At 40.0% G+C, this 17,346-nt stretch overlaps 1 protein-coding gene across 2 annotated transcripts in view; it reads right to left on the reverse strand.

The window, feature by feature from the left end:
* PTPRG (protein tyrosine phosphatase receptor type G) overlaps window positions 1-17,346 on the reverse strand; it is a 699,041-nt gene that overhangs the window by 203,541 nt on the left and 478,154 nt on the right. For both annotated transcript variants that reach the window (XM_012748370.3, XM_012748369.2), the window contains exon 5: window positions 16,442-16,537. In XM_012748370.3, coding sequence (XP_012603824.1) covers window positions 16,442-16,537 — 96 coding nt within the window. The remainder of the gene's footprint in view (window positions 1-16,441; window positions 16,538-17,346) is intronic.

The following is a 17,346-nucleotide window of genomic DNA, read 5'->3' on the forward strand; positions in this document are numbered from 1 at the left end:
GAGATCATTTTTCCTGAGGTCCCAGCTACCTCCATCCCTTCTCTTTACGACAGATGGATGCCGAGTGCCTTCTCCCTTGCTTCTCCCCAGCTCAGCTCTCTCCCTGGTGTGTTCCCAAGCTGCTGAAAATGCTAATCAAGTTAGTTCCCTGGCCCTGCCACTTCTTCCAAGACTTCCCCAGAAAAGCCCAGAGTTGATGACCTTCAAGGCTTTTGGGGGTCCAGTGAGGCCAACACTCTAGAGTTCCGTCCCTTGGTGGCTCTCTCTCAGGTCCTCAAACACTCAGTTCTCCTGCCTTGGGCCATCACACGTTACTCCCCCCAGCGGTTGAGAACCTTTTCTGTTCAGCCTCTGCTTTCCGCCCTAGTTAACCTCAGCTCAATGCCGTCTTCTTCCAGAGAGGCTTTCCTGAACCTAAAATGAGGCTGCCCCCACTGTGTGCTGGCAAAGTACTCAATGCCTCTGTCCTTCACTGTACTTAACACAGGTTGAATCACGTCCACTGGCACATTTGTATGATTAACATCTATTCACCTAACAGACTGTGACATCCGGAAAGACCAAGGCCACACAGTTGTGTCCTGGCCGGAGTAGTCTTGGTGCCTAGTAGAGCACCTGGCATGCAGTTGGCTACAAGGAGTATTTGATGAATGAATACTGAAAAGGGCCAGGTTATACAATTTTCACAAGGCTAGACAGATCTCGACTCTTCTTTCCCTGGGAGTGCAGGGTGCGACCGTTCTCCTGTACTGGTGTCACGCCCAGCCATTGTCATCTGTATCCCAAAGAGCCTTGTAAGTATCCAGCGAGGCTGTATCCATACCAAGTCACAAAAATCTCCTTTTAGACACCCTTCCTTCATTTCACTGAAGGCCACACAGGGGCTGTAAGTGTTGACATTCTCGGTAACTGATAGCAAACCAAGACTGCCTGCTTAACAACTGGTGACGGTAAACAGCACTCTCGCTTTGCTTTATGGCCCACAATTTTTTTTTTTTTTGAGACAGAGTCCCATTCTGTTGCCCAGGATAGAGTGCCGTGCCATCAGCCTAGCTCATAGCAGCCTCAGATTCCTGGGCTCAAGCGATCCTCCTGCCTCAGCCTCCTGAATAGCTGGGACTACAGGCATGCGCCACCATGCCCGGCTAATTTTTTCTATATATTTTTAGTTGGTCAATTAGTTTCTTTCTATTTTTAGTAGAGACAGGGTCTCACTCTTGCTCAGGCTGGTTTTGAACTCCTGACTTTGATCGATCCTCCTGCCTCGGCCTCCCAGAGCACTAGGATTACAGGCGTGAGCCACCGTGCCCAGCCGGCCCAAAAATTTTTAAATGAAGCTTTTACAACAAGAATGTAATTGAAGGCATGGTACTTTGGCGAGTATCTGGGATGATTTTACATGTTTGCACAACAACAACAACAAAAAACCCACTGTGCAACATTTCATCATTTACAAAGCTGGAGAGAAGATTATCATGTCGGTGCTCTGGAAGATAAAGGCATGGAAGGTGGATTGCCATTCCACATGGCACAGCCAGCCTGTGCACAGAACTGCTCCTCTGTGGCTGGTCACAGCCTTCCTGATGTGGGAATGTCAGAAAATGCCTCTTGGCAGAACACAGCCAGGCATGAGCAGAACAACTGCTTCTGGGTTTCCAGAATGTTCCAGCAGCAGCTCAGGGGTTCATTAGCCTCCTGAGAACACCCTGATCCCACCCAGTCTCACAAGATGAGCATCTTTCTTGGCCCGAGGGAGAGATGAATCCTCAGCACGGGCCCTGGATGGCCTCAGTGGGGACATTGGGCTGGAAGAGGTTTGGCTCTGGGTGACTGAGCTGTTTAGCAGGTGCTGCCAGGGCCTGGAACAACCCAGCACAAAACATCCAAACTCTCTTACTGAAGCAATGGGACCCGGGGGGAGCCGCGTGGCAACGACCATCAAAATCCAATTTGTATTAGCTTGAAGGGAGGTTCCAGAGGTGGCCACCTGAAATGGTGTGCTTTGGAGGCAGGCTAGTGGAAAACACAAAGCTGGGCATGGTGGTCCATGCCTGTAACACAGCAAGATCCCATCCCTTAAAAAGCAAAAAAACTAGAACCCCCAGAGTGAGGCCTAAATGAATCATCAACCGCCTGAGCAGAGAGCGGTGGGGGCAGAGGGCAATTAAGGGGGGCCATGGGAGCCCTGATGAGCCACATCACTGGCTGTACTAGGAGCTTCTCCACCTGTGCTGCACTACCTGGAATTAGGTGAGTAGAAGGTAAACATAAATCAGTGCAGGTCACCTCCTGGACCAATTACACCTAAGTCCCAGGGCTAGAACCCAAGCGTCGGTGTTACTTAAAGCTTGGTAAGCGATTGCGACATGCAGCCATGGTTGAGGATAACTGTTCTGCACTTCTCAGCCCACTGAGTTTGGAGGCCAAGAGATTAAAAAGAAAAAAAAAATAGATCCATTACAAACGGTTTAAGGTGAGCATGCCTTTCCTCTCTAACACAACGCAGGTTAATGACTCTTCCCTCTGCGCAACTTTTGCGCTTGGTAACTCACTTTTGTGTGTGTGACGGGTACATGTTATTGCTTAAATTTCAATGAGAGCTAACCTTTACTGAGAACCTGCAATGTACCAGGCACATGTTCATTTCACCTGTATCCACTAATATCAACCTCACAGCTCTCCAAGGTAAGTTTCTTATTACTGGCTCCACTTTCCAAATGAGGAAACTGAGGTACAGAAAGGGCAAGTGGAGACCTAAATAAAATTTACTGCTATTAATGGGCAGAACAGGGATTTAATTTAGCGATGTGGATCCAGAGACCATTTCATTCATCCAGCGGACTCTCAAGTAATCTCTTTTATTTTTACTCAATATCTCTCTGTGATAGACATTGAGAATATTAACACCAAACAAGCAGAGGCCTTGTCTTAAGATGCTTTATAATGGGGAACGGGGGGCCTTCCGTGATGATAGGGACCATGTTTTATTCCATCCTCTGAACACTGTGCTGACCACTGTATATGGGACACCATAGTGATTCCACCACTTTGCAAAGGAAAACAACAAAGAAGGCAAGAGAAGGAGGGAAGGAGAGGTGTGTGTATGGGGTGATCTCATCACTTCAGACAAGGGCAACTAGACCCCAAACTGCCACACACAGAAGACGACCACGTCTCCCACCCCTAACTCCCACCTTCCACCCACATCAAACATCGGGATTAAGGAATCACCAGAATGGATAATAATTCACATGCCACAGTATGTTAAAAACTCCACTGATCACATCCTCCCAACCAAGTACCATGTTTCCCTGAAAATAAGACCTACCCATAAAATAAGCCATAGCAGGATTTCTAATCATTTGTGCAATAGAAGCCCTACCCCGAAAATAAGCCCTAGTGATGGGCATGGCTACGCAGCGCATCTGCACAACCCATGCATTTTGTTGTGGAGCGGTAAAGAAGACGAGTAGCCCTTCTCATCTGCCCATGAGAGCTCTAGTGCTCGACAGGAGAGATTGGAGTCAATGGTTCCAAAAGAAATAGACTCGCAAGAAATTCAGGATGGGATTCGGGGGTTGGAGAGTGATGATGATGTTCCAGAAGACGACGACTTAACTCTATTTGCATAAATGGATTGTTGTACCATACTTAAACAAAATAACACATCCCCTGAAAATAAGCCCTAGGGTGTCTTCTTGAGGAAAAATAAATATAAGATCCTGTCTTATTTTCGGAGGAAACACAGTAGACACTCATAAAGAATCTCACAGAAAAGGATATATTCCCAGAGAAGAGAAGGGCACGTGAAGGATCCTTGTTTCACAACTTTGTCACTGGAGAGGAACTCATTGCTGGCAATTAAGCAGGTCCTAGGGACCCAGGTGAAAATCTGATGGGGCCTTTTGACTTCCACATGGGCTCACGGTTACCTGCAGGCATCAACGTGTGCCTTGTCTCTCTCTCCACTAACTGGCTGCTCCAATTAAATAGCTATTTATTTCACCAACCAAAGTGTTACGACTAATTGCTTTAGCTCCTCTTTAAAGGAGTAAGAGAGACATGTAGATGCTCCTTGAGGAAATTTGAATTCGGTTACCTCCTCCTGAATTACTGAGTTACAACACCAATAACAACCACTTAAGGCCTTGTCTCCCAGCCAAGGCAATCAGAGACCTGAAGTACCCTCTACCATAATGCATGCAGGCTAGGAGAGGATGTCTATATTTGGCACACAGAAGCAATGTTTATTTTAGTGTGTATGTTCTGGGATAGACTTCAGGATATGGGGAAATAATAATTCAAAGTATTCCCTTTATTAGTCTGGCATTGAAATGATGCCTAGTCATTGCTAGTTAGCGTCTGCAAAACTATTATTATTTTAACAATTTTTATAGAGTGCTTCAAAGACTTCTCTCCGTAGTGCTTTCATATACATTATCTCATTTGAAGTTCACAATAAATCAATCATATATCAGCATTTGTATTTTATGAACAAAGGAATTGAGGCACATAGTGATTAAATAGATTTGTCCAAAGAAACAAGCCAATAAGTGGCAAGTCAGAATTTATGCACAGAATATCTTACTCCAAAACCTTAGACAACTGATTTCAAAATCAAAGGGACTTAAAAAAAAAAAAAAATCAAAGGGACTTTCAGCAACTAGGGAAGGTTATGGAATTCGAATCTCCTTTTCAGGGGGCTGTTATGAGCATTAAATGGGATAATGTATGTAGAATGCTTAGCAGAATTGGCAGAGGACCTGACCCACAACCAGAGTCCAAAAATACCACCTATTGTTATTTTTAGTATTATTTACATTCAGGGAGAATCAGACTCTGGAAGTATCTTTTATTAAAGATTTGGGATTTTACCTGTATGAACTGTTTTAGTGGGATGTGGACACCTTTCACCTGTAAAATTCAAAATAAAGATGAACCACAAAGCTTTAGGCTGACAGAGGGGGGGGGGGGTTGAGCTACCAAGTTCAGATATGACTCCGAACATTCATATCCTTTCCTAAAATTTGATTTAGGAATTGGCTTTGTGTTAGTTAGTTGCTTGCATTTTTGAAGCATCTGGCACTAAACCCTATAATCGGTTCAGTTTTTTAAAAAAACAGAACTAGTGTCTGGCAGCCACCTTTGGAGAGTGCCTAAAAATAGAAATAATTCACTGAAACTTCATTAGAATGGCATTCAAGGATGCCAACCTACCAGGGAAAACACAGCAGAAAGTCAAGTAAGACCACAGCAATATGGATGGAGAAGTCCCCAGAAGGGGATTATTAAAAAGTCAGAATTGAGTATTGTTTCAGAGATAAATAATTTTATTTCATTATATGTGGTGCAATCCTATTACTGGTAGTGTGATTTTAGGAGTTCCCCTCACCAAAATCCATTTATATAAACACATAAGAGTCCTATGTTAAAACCAAAGGGCTGTATTAAATGACTATCATGTAAAATGGGTTGATAATGCTCAGTTGATACACAGATTAAGCAATTTCTACCATTGCAATTTTATTTATATGACTGATGAGCCTATTAATGCCTTCTTTTTTTTTTTTTTTTTGAGACAGAGTCTCACTTTGTTGCCCAGGCTAGAATGAGTGCCATGGCATCAGCCTAGCTCACAGCAACCTCAAACTCCTGGGCTCAAGCGATCCTTCTGCCTCAGCCTCCCAAGTGGCTGGGACTACAGGCATGCGCCACCATGCCCAGCTAATTTTTTCTATATATATTATTTGGCCAATTAATTTCTTTCTATTTATAATAGAGACGGGGTCTCAATCTTGCTCAGGCTGGTTTCGAACTCCTGACCTCGAGCAATCCGCCTGCCTCGGCCTCCCAGAGAGCTAGGATTACAGGCGTGAGCCACCGCGCCCGGCCCTATTAATGCCTTCTTAAAATGTAAGTCTTGGCTTACCTCAACTTTGGATAAACTCAAAATCCAAATAAGCAAGATCTAGATTAGTTAGCTCTACTATATTATTTTTATACATAGCAACCTAGAAATTTGCACATGACAAAAATCATATAACTTAACACATATTCAGAAAACACAATGAACTAAGAAAAATAGAATCTGCTATACCAGCGTGTCCAGGTGAGTCAATGCATAGGTATGTTTTATAGCTCCCATCAAATCCCTAACAAGAAGATGTGATGCTAAAAATTTTCCCAAAAGACACCTGTACAGTCATAAGAAAGAAATGATGTGAGCTCCAACTACTGTGCCCTTTTACTATATCACATTTGGATTCTTACCTGTAGCAAGTTAAAAGGCTGGAAGAATAAAGTATTTCTATTATGGAAGTTCTCCCAATAGACCCTGTCTCCTAGCCCCTCACAAACCACAGGAATGACAGTCTTGAAAAATATCCCAGTTGGCAAAACAGTGTTACCAAGATCAAGGTGTTACAGAAAAAGAGAGATACTAGGAAAATCAGAAAAAGTCTCACGTGTATAACTGTGTTTCTTCCAAGTTGGCTATCACATCATGGTGACAGCAAAATGGTGGAATGGATTTCCACTAAATCAGAAAGATCAGTGCAGACTGGTGTGTCTTAAAAGACAATCCATGTGGTGGGCGTGACATCTGCTTTGGGAGTATGGGTCATAAGGGCACTCAAGACAGAGACAGAATCATCCAGAACACACTGAGAAACAAAAGCCCTGGGCTTCAGATGGGCGCAGAGGTGTCATATACATTAAGATGCTATAGAAAGAGAAAACAAACAGCAGTTTCAATGTATACTGTTAAATACAAAATCAAAGGAGATTTTGCAAGCCTCTCCTCCAGTGGGCAATTCCACACAGCAGGACCACAGGTGCGTGGCATCAGGATTCATACAGCTAAACATGGATAAAAATTCTGGCCATCAATGCCTAGATGGCCAGATCATAAAAAGATTTCAGAAGAGACAATAACAACCCTCCATAACAAGTCAGCATGAACAGCTTTAAAATCCTGCCTTGGGACAATCCTTCTACAGCATTATGGGAACAGCGTGGTGCTGTGATTCGCAGAAGCAGGTTCTCCAATGAGGGAGTTTCATTGACCTTTCGAGTTTTTCAAACTAGCTCTCACTGATTTCAAGTTCAAAGGCATTTGTACATGCTCTTATCTCTGTTGACTTTTCTACATCTAAGTGAATGTTCTAGTAAATTGGTGCTTGTTTAGAAAAAAATCATTGCAATGTCTGGGAACAAATACCCGCGTGGGCTCTTTAACTCAAGGGGATTAGAGGTGAACCGAGGATATATAGAAGTAGGGCAGATTTAAATATTTTGACATGCAACTCTTTGCACGTTATGTTGGAATCCCAGTTTTTCAAGTGTTGGTTAGCCAGGGACTACTAGGCTTCCTGAGCTTGGGATTATTCATTAATCTTATGGTTACCAGGCTGCAGAATAGCCTGAACAGCCCTCACTGAGCCCGTCTACTGAGACTCAAACATTCCAGCGTCCTCAAATCACTTAGCTGATAAAAGCAGAGTTGCTCAACTTCAACCACGCTGACATCTTGGGCCTGCTAATTCTTCAAGATGCAGCATTACTCTGTGCACTGCAGCAAGTCTGACAGCATCTTAAGGCTTTGTCCATCCATTAGACGCTAGTGGCACTTCTGCCCTGGTTGTCACAACCAAAAGTGTCTCCAGACATGGCCACAGGTCCCCTGATGGGGAAGAACAAATGCCCCTTTCTTCCCTCCCCCCATGAGAAGCACTACATACAAAAAAGTTAAAAAGGACCATTCAAATCTTTATGCCATTCACTCACACTATCCTTATCTAACCACACCATTCACTCTAGACTCTTTATAGCTTTTTTATAAAAGGGAAGAAGCTAAAGAAAAAGACTGTCATCAAATGTAAAAAATAATTACAGACACAGAGCCTAGGAGAATTCAGGATTGAAAGTCTTAGCAATGGACAAAAAGAACAAGAGCACAATTTTAAGTTAAAAGAAGATAATTATTTGGGTACCAGCCAAATTAAGAGAGGCCTTCTCTCCCTTCTTCAACAGAAAACCCAACTTTGCCAATTCAGTTTGCCACTGAGAGCACAATGAAATGCTGATTCCAGCATTTACTGGCCCATAGAATTCTGAGTAATTTATATTGAGAGAAGCTCTGTGTCTCAACTTCCACATGTGTAAAATGGAGGTAATAATATATTGAGGGGTCTCAGTGAAGACTAAATAAGATAATATGGAGTAGGCACTTTGTATTAGCATTTTACATGAATTAAGTCCTTAATAAATGTTAACTTTTATTAGTAGTGTTCGTCCTCTACTAAGAAGCATCTTTTCAATCAGTTAATGCAGAGGAGCGGTGGGCGAGGAGAGCTGCCACTTCCTTCTAATGCAATGTGCTTTATGTTTGGAGCTCTCCCAAGAGATCGTATCAGGAAACGCACCCTCCTAGATCACATTCCAGAAAGACCAAGTTTAACAAAAAACAAGCAACTGGATTGGGAGTCATGAAACTCGAATTCTTGGCTTGGTAGATTGCAAAAAGCTATGGGACCATGGCCAACCATTTAACCTTTCAGAGAGCCAGGCCAGAGACATCTGTCATAAGGGGTGGGAGGGGGACCACTATAGAGTACGTAAGCTCTTCTCTCAGTCTATGACAATCAGATTCTATGATTTATATGAGGACTAACAGCCAAAACAATTCTAAACTATCATTCAATGATGTACCAAAGCAAAGTACTTGGTAACTGTCCTTGAAGTGTAATGATTTAATTAAAATAGATTTTCACATGGTCACATTCAAAGAACTCAAAGTCTCTTAATTATGTAATGCTTCACCAATAATTAAATAGTCCTCTATAATGTCCACTAAGAGGAAATTTGAATTACTGGCCATTTGCACACAGGAGATGTTCTAAAAACACCTGATAGGCTATAAATTCAATGTTGTACATCCACAAATCTATTCCAAAATTGCATCTGAACATTAAGAATGACTCTGGCCTTTGCTTAATGGAAAGTCCTATGAAATCAATTAGCTGTTAAAATAGTTTAATTGGAACATATGTATTTTAATTTTTGTGTGTGTATAAAAAAACCTTCTTACTCAACCCAAAACATTCTGAAATGGTACTTCTAGGTAATGTAGTGAAAGAATTGAACTTATAACTGGATAAAACCAAGGATGTGGAAAATATCAGAAGGATGATATTCAAACACCAGCAACTGGAAAGGAATAAATTAAGAATCATATTAGTTTATTGCAATTATCCTGAAAGAAAGTTTTCAACAATCGACCACCACTCTCTGACCCAGACTCACATGTTCACAGACCCAAAAATTGTTTTTGGTTTTTTCTTTGATGGATGGGGGGTAGAGTTGGCAGATGGGTAAATTACTAATTGGTTTTTCTCTTTCTCCCTCTCTTTCTGGAGTAAGGGACCTTATCTCACACATTGCTAGCAGAACCAGTGTGAAGTAAAATCACAATTATATACAGCAATGCTAGAAAATTTATTCATCAAGAAAAGGAAAGGCTCCTTGGGGATGGTTTAAAAAAATTAAAAGATCAATTTAAGCCACCATTAATAAAAGGAATGATTTATATTATAATCATGGTGTTTTGCTTTGTAGAAGAGAAGAAAGAAGAAAATGGAGAAGAAAGAAAAAGAAAGAAGAAAATGCAGAAAGGAAAGTCCAATTCTAAAATTCACAACTAGGAGCTTTGTACTCTCAAAATAAAATATTTATAATTTTGAAATTATGCACAGATATAATTATTGTATTTTTCTATTGATATTTATCTGTTTGACCTAACTTGTCCTCCCTTATCACTCAATTATAAAATGATACTACTTTTAAAGAAAGAAGTCAAAGCCCAACCCTTCTCAAAACTTACAGTTTTCCAATTACTTTGGGGGTAGGACGTAATTCTGAAGATATCTTTGCAATTTTTATGGAGCACAGCACGGAGATGGTGCTTAATAAATATTGCAGAATGAACAAATGAGTTAGCAAATGAGTGCCTGAATGAATAAATGAGAAAATCTTACATTTTGTTTACTTAGAGAACCTGAAAAGGGGGGAAAAGGAAGAAAAACAAACTATCAAGAACAGCAAGAGCAAGAAAAAGCAAAGAAACATACACACAGATGCACTGAAATACATAGAAACTAACCTATCCGCTATCACAGAGAAGCCCTAGAAAGAAAAAAAAAAAATGCAAGCAAGAGGCAGAGGCAACCAGAAAGAAAATTACCAAAATAATCCAAAAACAAACAAACAAACAAAAAAACCACTCTTCATCCACCATTGACTGAGATAAAAGCATTTTGGTGGGAAACTCTATAAAAACATAGATATATGTTTATATATATATATGTTTATATATATAAAAACTCTATAAAAACTCAGATATATTCAGATATTCCTGATACTAAAATACTCCTTTTAAGGCTTCTGAAGTTAGACGCAGATCAGGGAATTCCCACCCTCAGTCACATTCACAACCTTCAAGAGCCTGACACTTCCGATACAAACGCCATCTTTTTTGGGCGAGTTTACACAAGCCACCTAGACGCAGGCTTTTCCAAAACCCAGATAATTAATGATGTGCTAGGACTGCCAGAAGTTCCCTTTAACTCCATCCTGCCTAGCACATTTTTCTTCAGCAATTAACTGAGGTCCAGGCACTGCTGGGAGGGCTGAGGAAAGGCAGGTGGGTGGGATACAAGGAGAAAAGGAACAAGACAGAGACCTTAACCTGGAAGAGTTTATATTCTCATATTTTCAGGTCCTACATCCTCCAGGGCCTATTTCTAATACTCTGGAGCTCACAGGCGTTAAGACTGTCCCTTTGCAACCAACCTACAGTAGAGCCTACACATCCTTGCACTAAATTAAGTATCTGCACCATCAAGTCACAATATGAACCACATGCAAGAGGCACAATGAGGTATAAAGACCCTCAGGCCTCAATGATCTCACAATAGAAAGGCAGCGGGAAACAAGTGAAAAAGAACAGCTTTCATATGAAATGCAATGCTACGAGTCACAGGGGGTCAAAGGAAGGACAGATCATATCTACCTTTGGGTGGAGGGGGGAGGTGAAACGCAGGGAAGTGGAGAAAAAGGCTTCCTCGCCAGCCCTGGACGGATGAGTCATCAAGAACTCCTCCTGCCTCCTCAAGGTCTATAAATAATCCCAGGTGCTGCCATTTCATTTAATTACTAAGCCTCTCCAGATGGAGAAAAATAATTAAGCAGTCTGTAGCACCGACATGATATAAAGAATGGGTTAGTAACTTGCAAAACATTTGAGCTCTGAAGTTTCCATTCAACTACGAAATCAGGACAGAAATGAAAAGGGGGCAAATGACTAACAGACCTTAGGGAAAAACCAAATGACTGCAGACATATTCTGGGTGGAATTTAAATAAAAATGGAAAAAATACTGATGCAAAGGAACTCAGCTCAACTCTTCCAGTAGAAGTAGAACTGCTAATGTTAAATGAAGAAACCTCAACAGAGTTGTTGAAGATAGGCTGTCAAAAAGAGATACTTGTGCCAGGCACAGTGGCTTGTGCCTATAATCCCAGCTACTCAGGAGGATGGCTTGAGCCCGGGGGTTCGAGGCCAACCTGGACAAGCATATTGAGACCCCTCATCTCGGAGAAAAAACAAAAGGAAAGGTTTAAGGATGATAACCTACAAAGAAATCAAATGCAATTTATTTATTTCTTAAATGTATAAGAAATACACCTATTGACTGGGTCTCTGGATACAGACATGATAATTTTATACTTTGTTTCTCATGCAAAGATTCAGAAGTGACTACATCCAAAAAGAAAGCTTGGAAAGAATGTCACATGAGAAAAGTTTCTAAATGTAGACACTCTCACAGTATCATGCATTTATAATTCCAAAGTTCAACCAAATATAAATTTCAAGCATGCAGAAGACAATGGCAGTTGGGTAATGAAATGAATGGGATATTCCACCTTAAATCATAAATTCAATGTGCTTCATGAAAAAACACAATCAAACTCGAAGAATGGGGATACTAAACTTCGACAAGCATCAGATTGAAATTACAGGCCTAGTTAAAAGTAAGGTCATTCTAAGTATTGGGTGTTTTCACTCTATAAACTTAAATAGAAACCAATGAAATCATTTTGTGAATTACAGTACTTTAAGAGCAAAGAAGTATCCTTCCACAAATTGCCTAATCACGCCACTGATTCAGTTTCATGTAAACATGGGTTTTTATATTTATTTGTTCAACTAGGTAAGCCACACAGGATGTTATTAGAATATTGACTAGAGTATTTTAAAAGAGTATTTTAGTAACTTTTGGTATCTTACATTTTTACAGGCATTCAAATTAGGTTAACAGTAGAGAATAGGAGAGGTTCTACTTTAACAAATGGAGAATAATTATTTTTGTGTTTATAACTTAAATTAACAACTGTTTATTCTCTTGAGTGGCTCAACCACAAATTCCTCCATCCTTTGCCAATTTCTAATTTTAAATTTCTTTATTTAGAAAATCCTTGAAAATCAAACTTCGCTCTTACCTATCCCGGGAACTTCCTCCCCTAAAGGTGATTCGTGTGAATAAACTAGAAAATAGGTAACCCTTCTTCCAGACACTTGACTACTACATGTTGGGAAAATGTAATAAGATTTCCACTCACCATTGGCTACGAAGTGAGTGAACCTTCTAGAGTTAGGTGTGCCAAAATGTGCACAAGCAGCAGTGGCTGCCTTCATTTGCTGTCTTCCACACCTGGAGGTGTGGTCCTTCATGCGTGGAAGACATTTGTGCTCACACAAAACACCTGGTTGCCACCTTTCAGCACTGAGACTGGCTCTCGACTCTGTTACCCAAATCTATCAACTGCCATTCAAATTTACCGAGGTCCAGGCCAGGCATCATGATGTTAAGATCATGTTGACCAGAACACATGGAGAAGGCTGCTTGGCGATTGTGTTGCAATGAGAAAGCACACCTCCCCCAAAGTAGACAAATTAGGCCACGAGGCAGATCCTGATGACTGCTACCTCATTAAGACTTTTAATGTAAAACCTTCCATGTTTAACTGAAGAAAAGAATTGTAAACACTACGTAGGTTCAACAAATCATGTTTGCAAGGAACATCTAGTCTAGGCCACTGTATGGTTCCTCGATCAGCCACGTGTCTATTACATTGGTGCTTGTTTTGGTGTATTTTGGGGCAACATTGTGAATTTTATCACATCTAATCACAGTAGAGGCAGAAAGAGAACCAAATTTACCTAAAATAACAGGCACATGTTGAGGAAGAAAAAAAAAGCAGAGATAGTGAAAAATTGAAACTGTTAAGAAAATTATTCCAGTGTATGGAATAAATCAGTATCCAGATGACCACAGAACTTGGCCTTGCCTAGACCTGCACTTATGGGTCATTCACATAATGTCACTCTGGATAATGAAGAAGTGGGTTTATGAGCACCAGGTGAGAGTGCAGCCTCTTACAAGAAGCTGAGTCATCTGCCAACAGAATGGTGCCCACAACATGAAAAGAGGACATGTGCACCGATGCCATTGGAGTCCCCATCCCATAGACACAGATGGATAGATCTAGAAACTTATTACTTGGCATTTACCAGGTGCCCACTCTGTTCACCTCTTCTTAGGCATTATCACCATGACTGACAGTGCAGTCCCAGTGGACAGGCGATTATGTTTATTGTGTTTCACTAGCAACTAGTAACCATTCCTGGCATCGAATCAACGCTGAATAGATGATAAATACTTCTTTAATACCAAAATGCAAGATGCCAAGTTTAAATTTGGAAATACATATCGAGATTTCTCTGGCTATTTTGGGGAAAAATACCAAACTGTCAAATTCATCAGTCTTATAGAAAGACTCAAAATATGAAAATCTCAAAATATGAGATCTAACAAAACTATCACATTCAAATAGCAATACTACTTGTTTCTTTGCACTGTATGACACCGTGGGAACTCAAGTGTATAAACACAACATGTGTGGACTTATAACAAACACAAAGGAAGCAGCTCAATACAGCTGCTATCTAAATAAAATTCTGTTCTATTTTTAGTACCTGCCCTCTACCCTGTGTCTACTGGATAGCAAGCCAAAATTTTAGAAAAGGACCTACCAAATGAAATTCCCATTAAATTTCTTTATATGTGAGCTAGAAGCCGTGTCCTAGAAATACTTTAAGAATTCAAAACCGAGATTTCCCAGCGAGGTATTTTGCTAGTTTGCACACACCAATGTGTCTTGCCTGCTTTAGACTCTAATTGGTCTTACATTTAAAAAAGAGTTTACAGAGCTGGAAAAATAGGAAGCGTCTAGGTAGAGCATGTTGTGAACTGGTCATTCTAGTACTCATAAAACATGCTTAAAATTTTATTTTTCTCAAAGAAAGATGCCCTGTAGAGGAGACCTGGTTGGCCTGGTCATAGGTGAGCATGACAAAGAGGTGAGGCTAGATTTGATGTCAGGGCTGCAGGAGCAGCTACAAGAAAAGCAGCACAAGCCCAGGGAACAATGACAGAAACAAGGGGTTAGCCATGTAGGTGGGAATCATGTAAGAGTAGTTTCTGTGACCCCATTGTTGCCAAAGACAAACCAATAATGGTTAAGAAGTAGAGGTGGCCAGACAGAAGCCGAGTCATCTGCCAACAGAATGGTGCCCACAACATGAAAAGAGGACACGTGCACCGATGCCATTGGAGTCCCCATCCCACAGACACAGATGGATGGATCTAGAAACTTATTACTTGGCATTTACCAGGTGCCCACCAAGTGCCAGGAACCATACAGGGGACTTGATGTAATCACCACAACAGTCTGCATGATATATTAGTTGTTATTTCCGATTCACAGATAAGGATCCTGAAGTTGGAAAGTTTAAATAACTACATCATTATTATTCAGCTGTTGAACAGAAGAGGTGGGATTCAAAAGCAAATATATAAAACACTATGCTCTAGTGAGGTTCATGAAAAGTAGTAAGAGAAAAAAAGTGTGTTGGTGACCCACAGTAATACACATTATTTCATGACCCAGTATACATCCAGTATGCATTACTGTGTATAAACAACTACAAAAAGTTCTATAAACATATTTTACCGTTACTGTGCGTGATACACTGATATTTTCTGATTTTTTTTTCCTGTTCTACATTCTTCTATTTCATTATTTTAAAAATGATGGTCAGAACTCACTGAAATAATCTCATGGCCCAATAAGAAGTCAAAATCCACAGTTTGAAAACCAGTGCGATCAATGATCTGAGTTGATGACCAGCGTTCTTATGGTTTTATGACATTAGGTAGAATATTAAGCTTTTCAAATTTTCACACATAATCTCCCACTTGAGCCTTTATCCAAGGACAGAAAAGGGAGAAAGGGTAGTTAAGAGGGAGAGATAAACCTCAGGGAGAATTGTCAGAAATGTGTCCCCTGCTAAAAAGGGAGATGGAATTAAGATGCCCCAAACAAGAATGGCTCCATCCCAGTGACAAAGAAGCATGCTGAAAAAGGCGGATATTAAAGACCTACACTGGAGAAGGTTCTCATGTCTTTAATGTTATTCTGAGTGTCAGAAAGACACTTTTTTTTTTTTTTCAGCAGTGACTCACTAGTCAAAGGAATACCTGTATGCAGTCTTTGGGCAAATTTTAAGACTGAAAGAGAAATCACATGCCTACTATTCAGGTTACATTTGACACAAAAAGCACCACAGTCTCCTGCAGACGACTTGGTCAAGGCACTCCATGATCAATGCTACTATCATCTGATTTGATGCATTAAAAAGCGTGGACAGTATTATTATCTGTGGAAGGATGCAAGGTTTGCCTTCTATGTACAGAATTAACACTGAACTATGAACATTCATCAACATAATCACATTAAAAGACAGAAAGAAAGGATGGGAATTCATAAATGTACTAACTTGGAAATAGTCTCAACAGAAACTTTAGTTACCATGGGGATCTCTGGGAAGAAAGAAAAGGGGTCTCTTTACAAAAGTGACTGATTCTATTTATTAATCTACTTGCAAGTAATGTCAAATTTTAAAGTTGCACCAAAGAAAACCACCTTTTTTTCTTAAACATCAGACTCTTAATATGCTGAAGGAACCTGTTCAAAACGCTTCAGCAGTGAAGTAACTTAGATGATAAATGTGTTCTTCAATCTGTGCACCAGTCAAGTAGCCATAAAATCAGAATAATTCATGCAAAATTTTTCATTATGTTTCTAAACATACTTATTTACATTTTAAATCACACTTTAGACAATATGAAATATCTTTCATTTAGACAGGTGTGAACTAGAAAAACAGATGCATTCATTAAACATGGAACAATTCGGCGAATTAAAATAAAAAATACTCAAAGAACTCTCCAGTTGAAGTACTTCAGCCACTGTTAACTTACTTGAAAAAATATGGCCATGGCTCCGATTATTCTGTTCTCAGAAATTGCAGTTTGAAAGCTGTCAAAGTCATCTGGATTGTAAAAGAAAATCTGCATCTGTAAAAGAACAATTTAAAAAAATGTGTTGGGAAAATTTTCAGACATACACAAAAGTTGAAAGAATAGTATAAATGTAGTACAACGGACCCAAATTCCCACTTACTAAGATTTTGCCAAATTTATTCATCTACCCGTATTTTTTCTTTGCTCCACATATTTAAGAGCAAACCCAGAAATCATGTACTTTTATCCCTACATACTTCAGAATGTATCACATCTTCTTGCATAACTATAGTGCATTTGTGCCATCCAAAATATATAACACCAATGCCTTCTTATGGCCCAATACCCAGGTCATGGTGAAATTTCCCTTTTAAAAAGCTCAAGTTTAATGGAGTTAAACACTGTGAAGGAGAAAACTAAGCCCGTGAGATTCAGTCTAAACATTAAAATCACAAACACTTAAATGGCCACATTTTTATAAACAACTCCATTTTATAAACAACTCCATTTTTATAAACAACTCCATTTTATAAACAACTCCTGATGAGAATTCAAAGGGGTATCTCAGTAGCTTTGAGAAATAGCCCAAATGGCATATTTCAGTGAATTCATAAAGACATAGAATAGAAGTGATAACAATAATGCTTTACATTTTATAGTTTGCAAAAGGCCAACTCACATATTATTTTGCTCAATTTGTTCAACATCTCCTATAAAGGTAAGGGAGAAATTACCAAACTTAGTTATAGAGAAGGAAAAAGTACTTCAGAAATTTGACATTGATTTGCCCAAGATTAAACACTGAGGTCTAAAATCCAGGTGTCTCATCCTAACTTTAAATATCTCCTTTTATGTTTGGCTAG

Source organism: Microcebus murinus, chromosome 30, assembly GCF_040939455.1.
Source record: "Microcebus murinus isolate Inina chromosome 30, M.murinus_Inina_mat1.0, whole genome shotgun sequence".
Lineage (NCBI taxonomy): Eukaryota > Metazoa > Chordata > Mammalia > Primates > Cheirogaleidae > Microcebus > Microcebus murinus.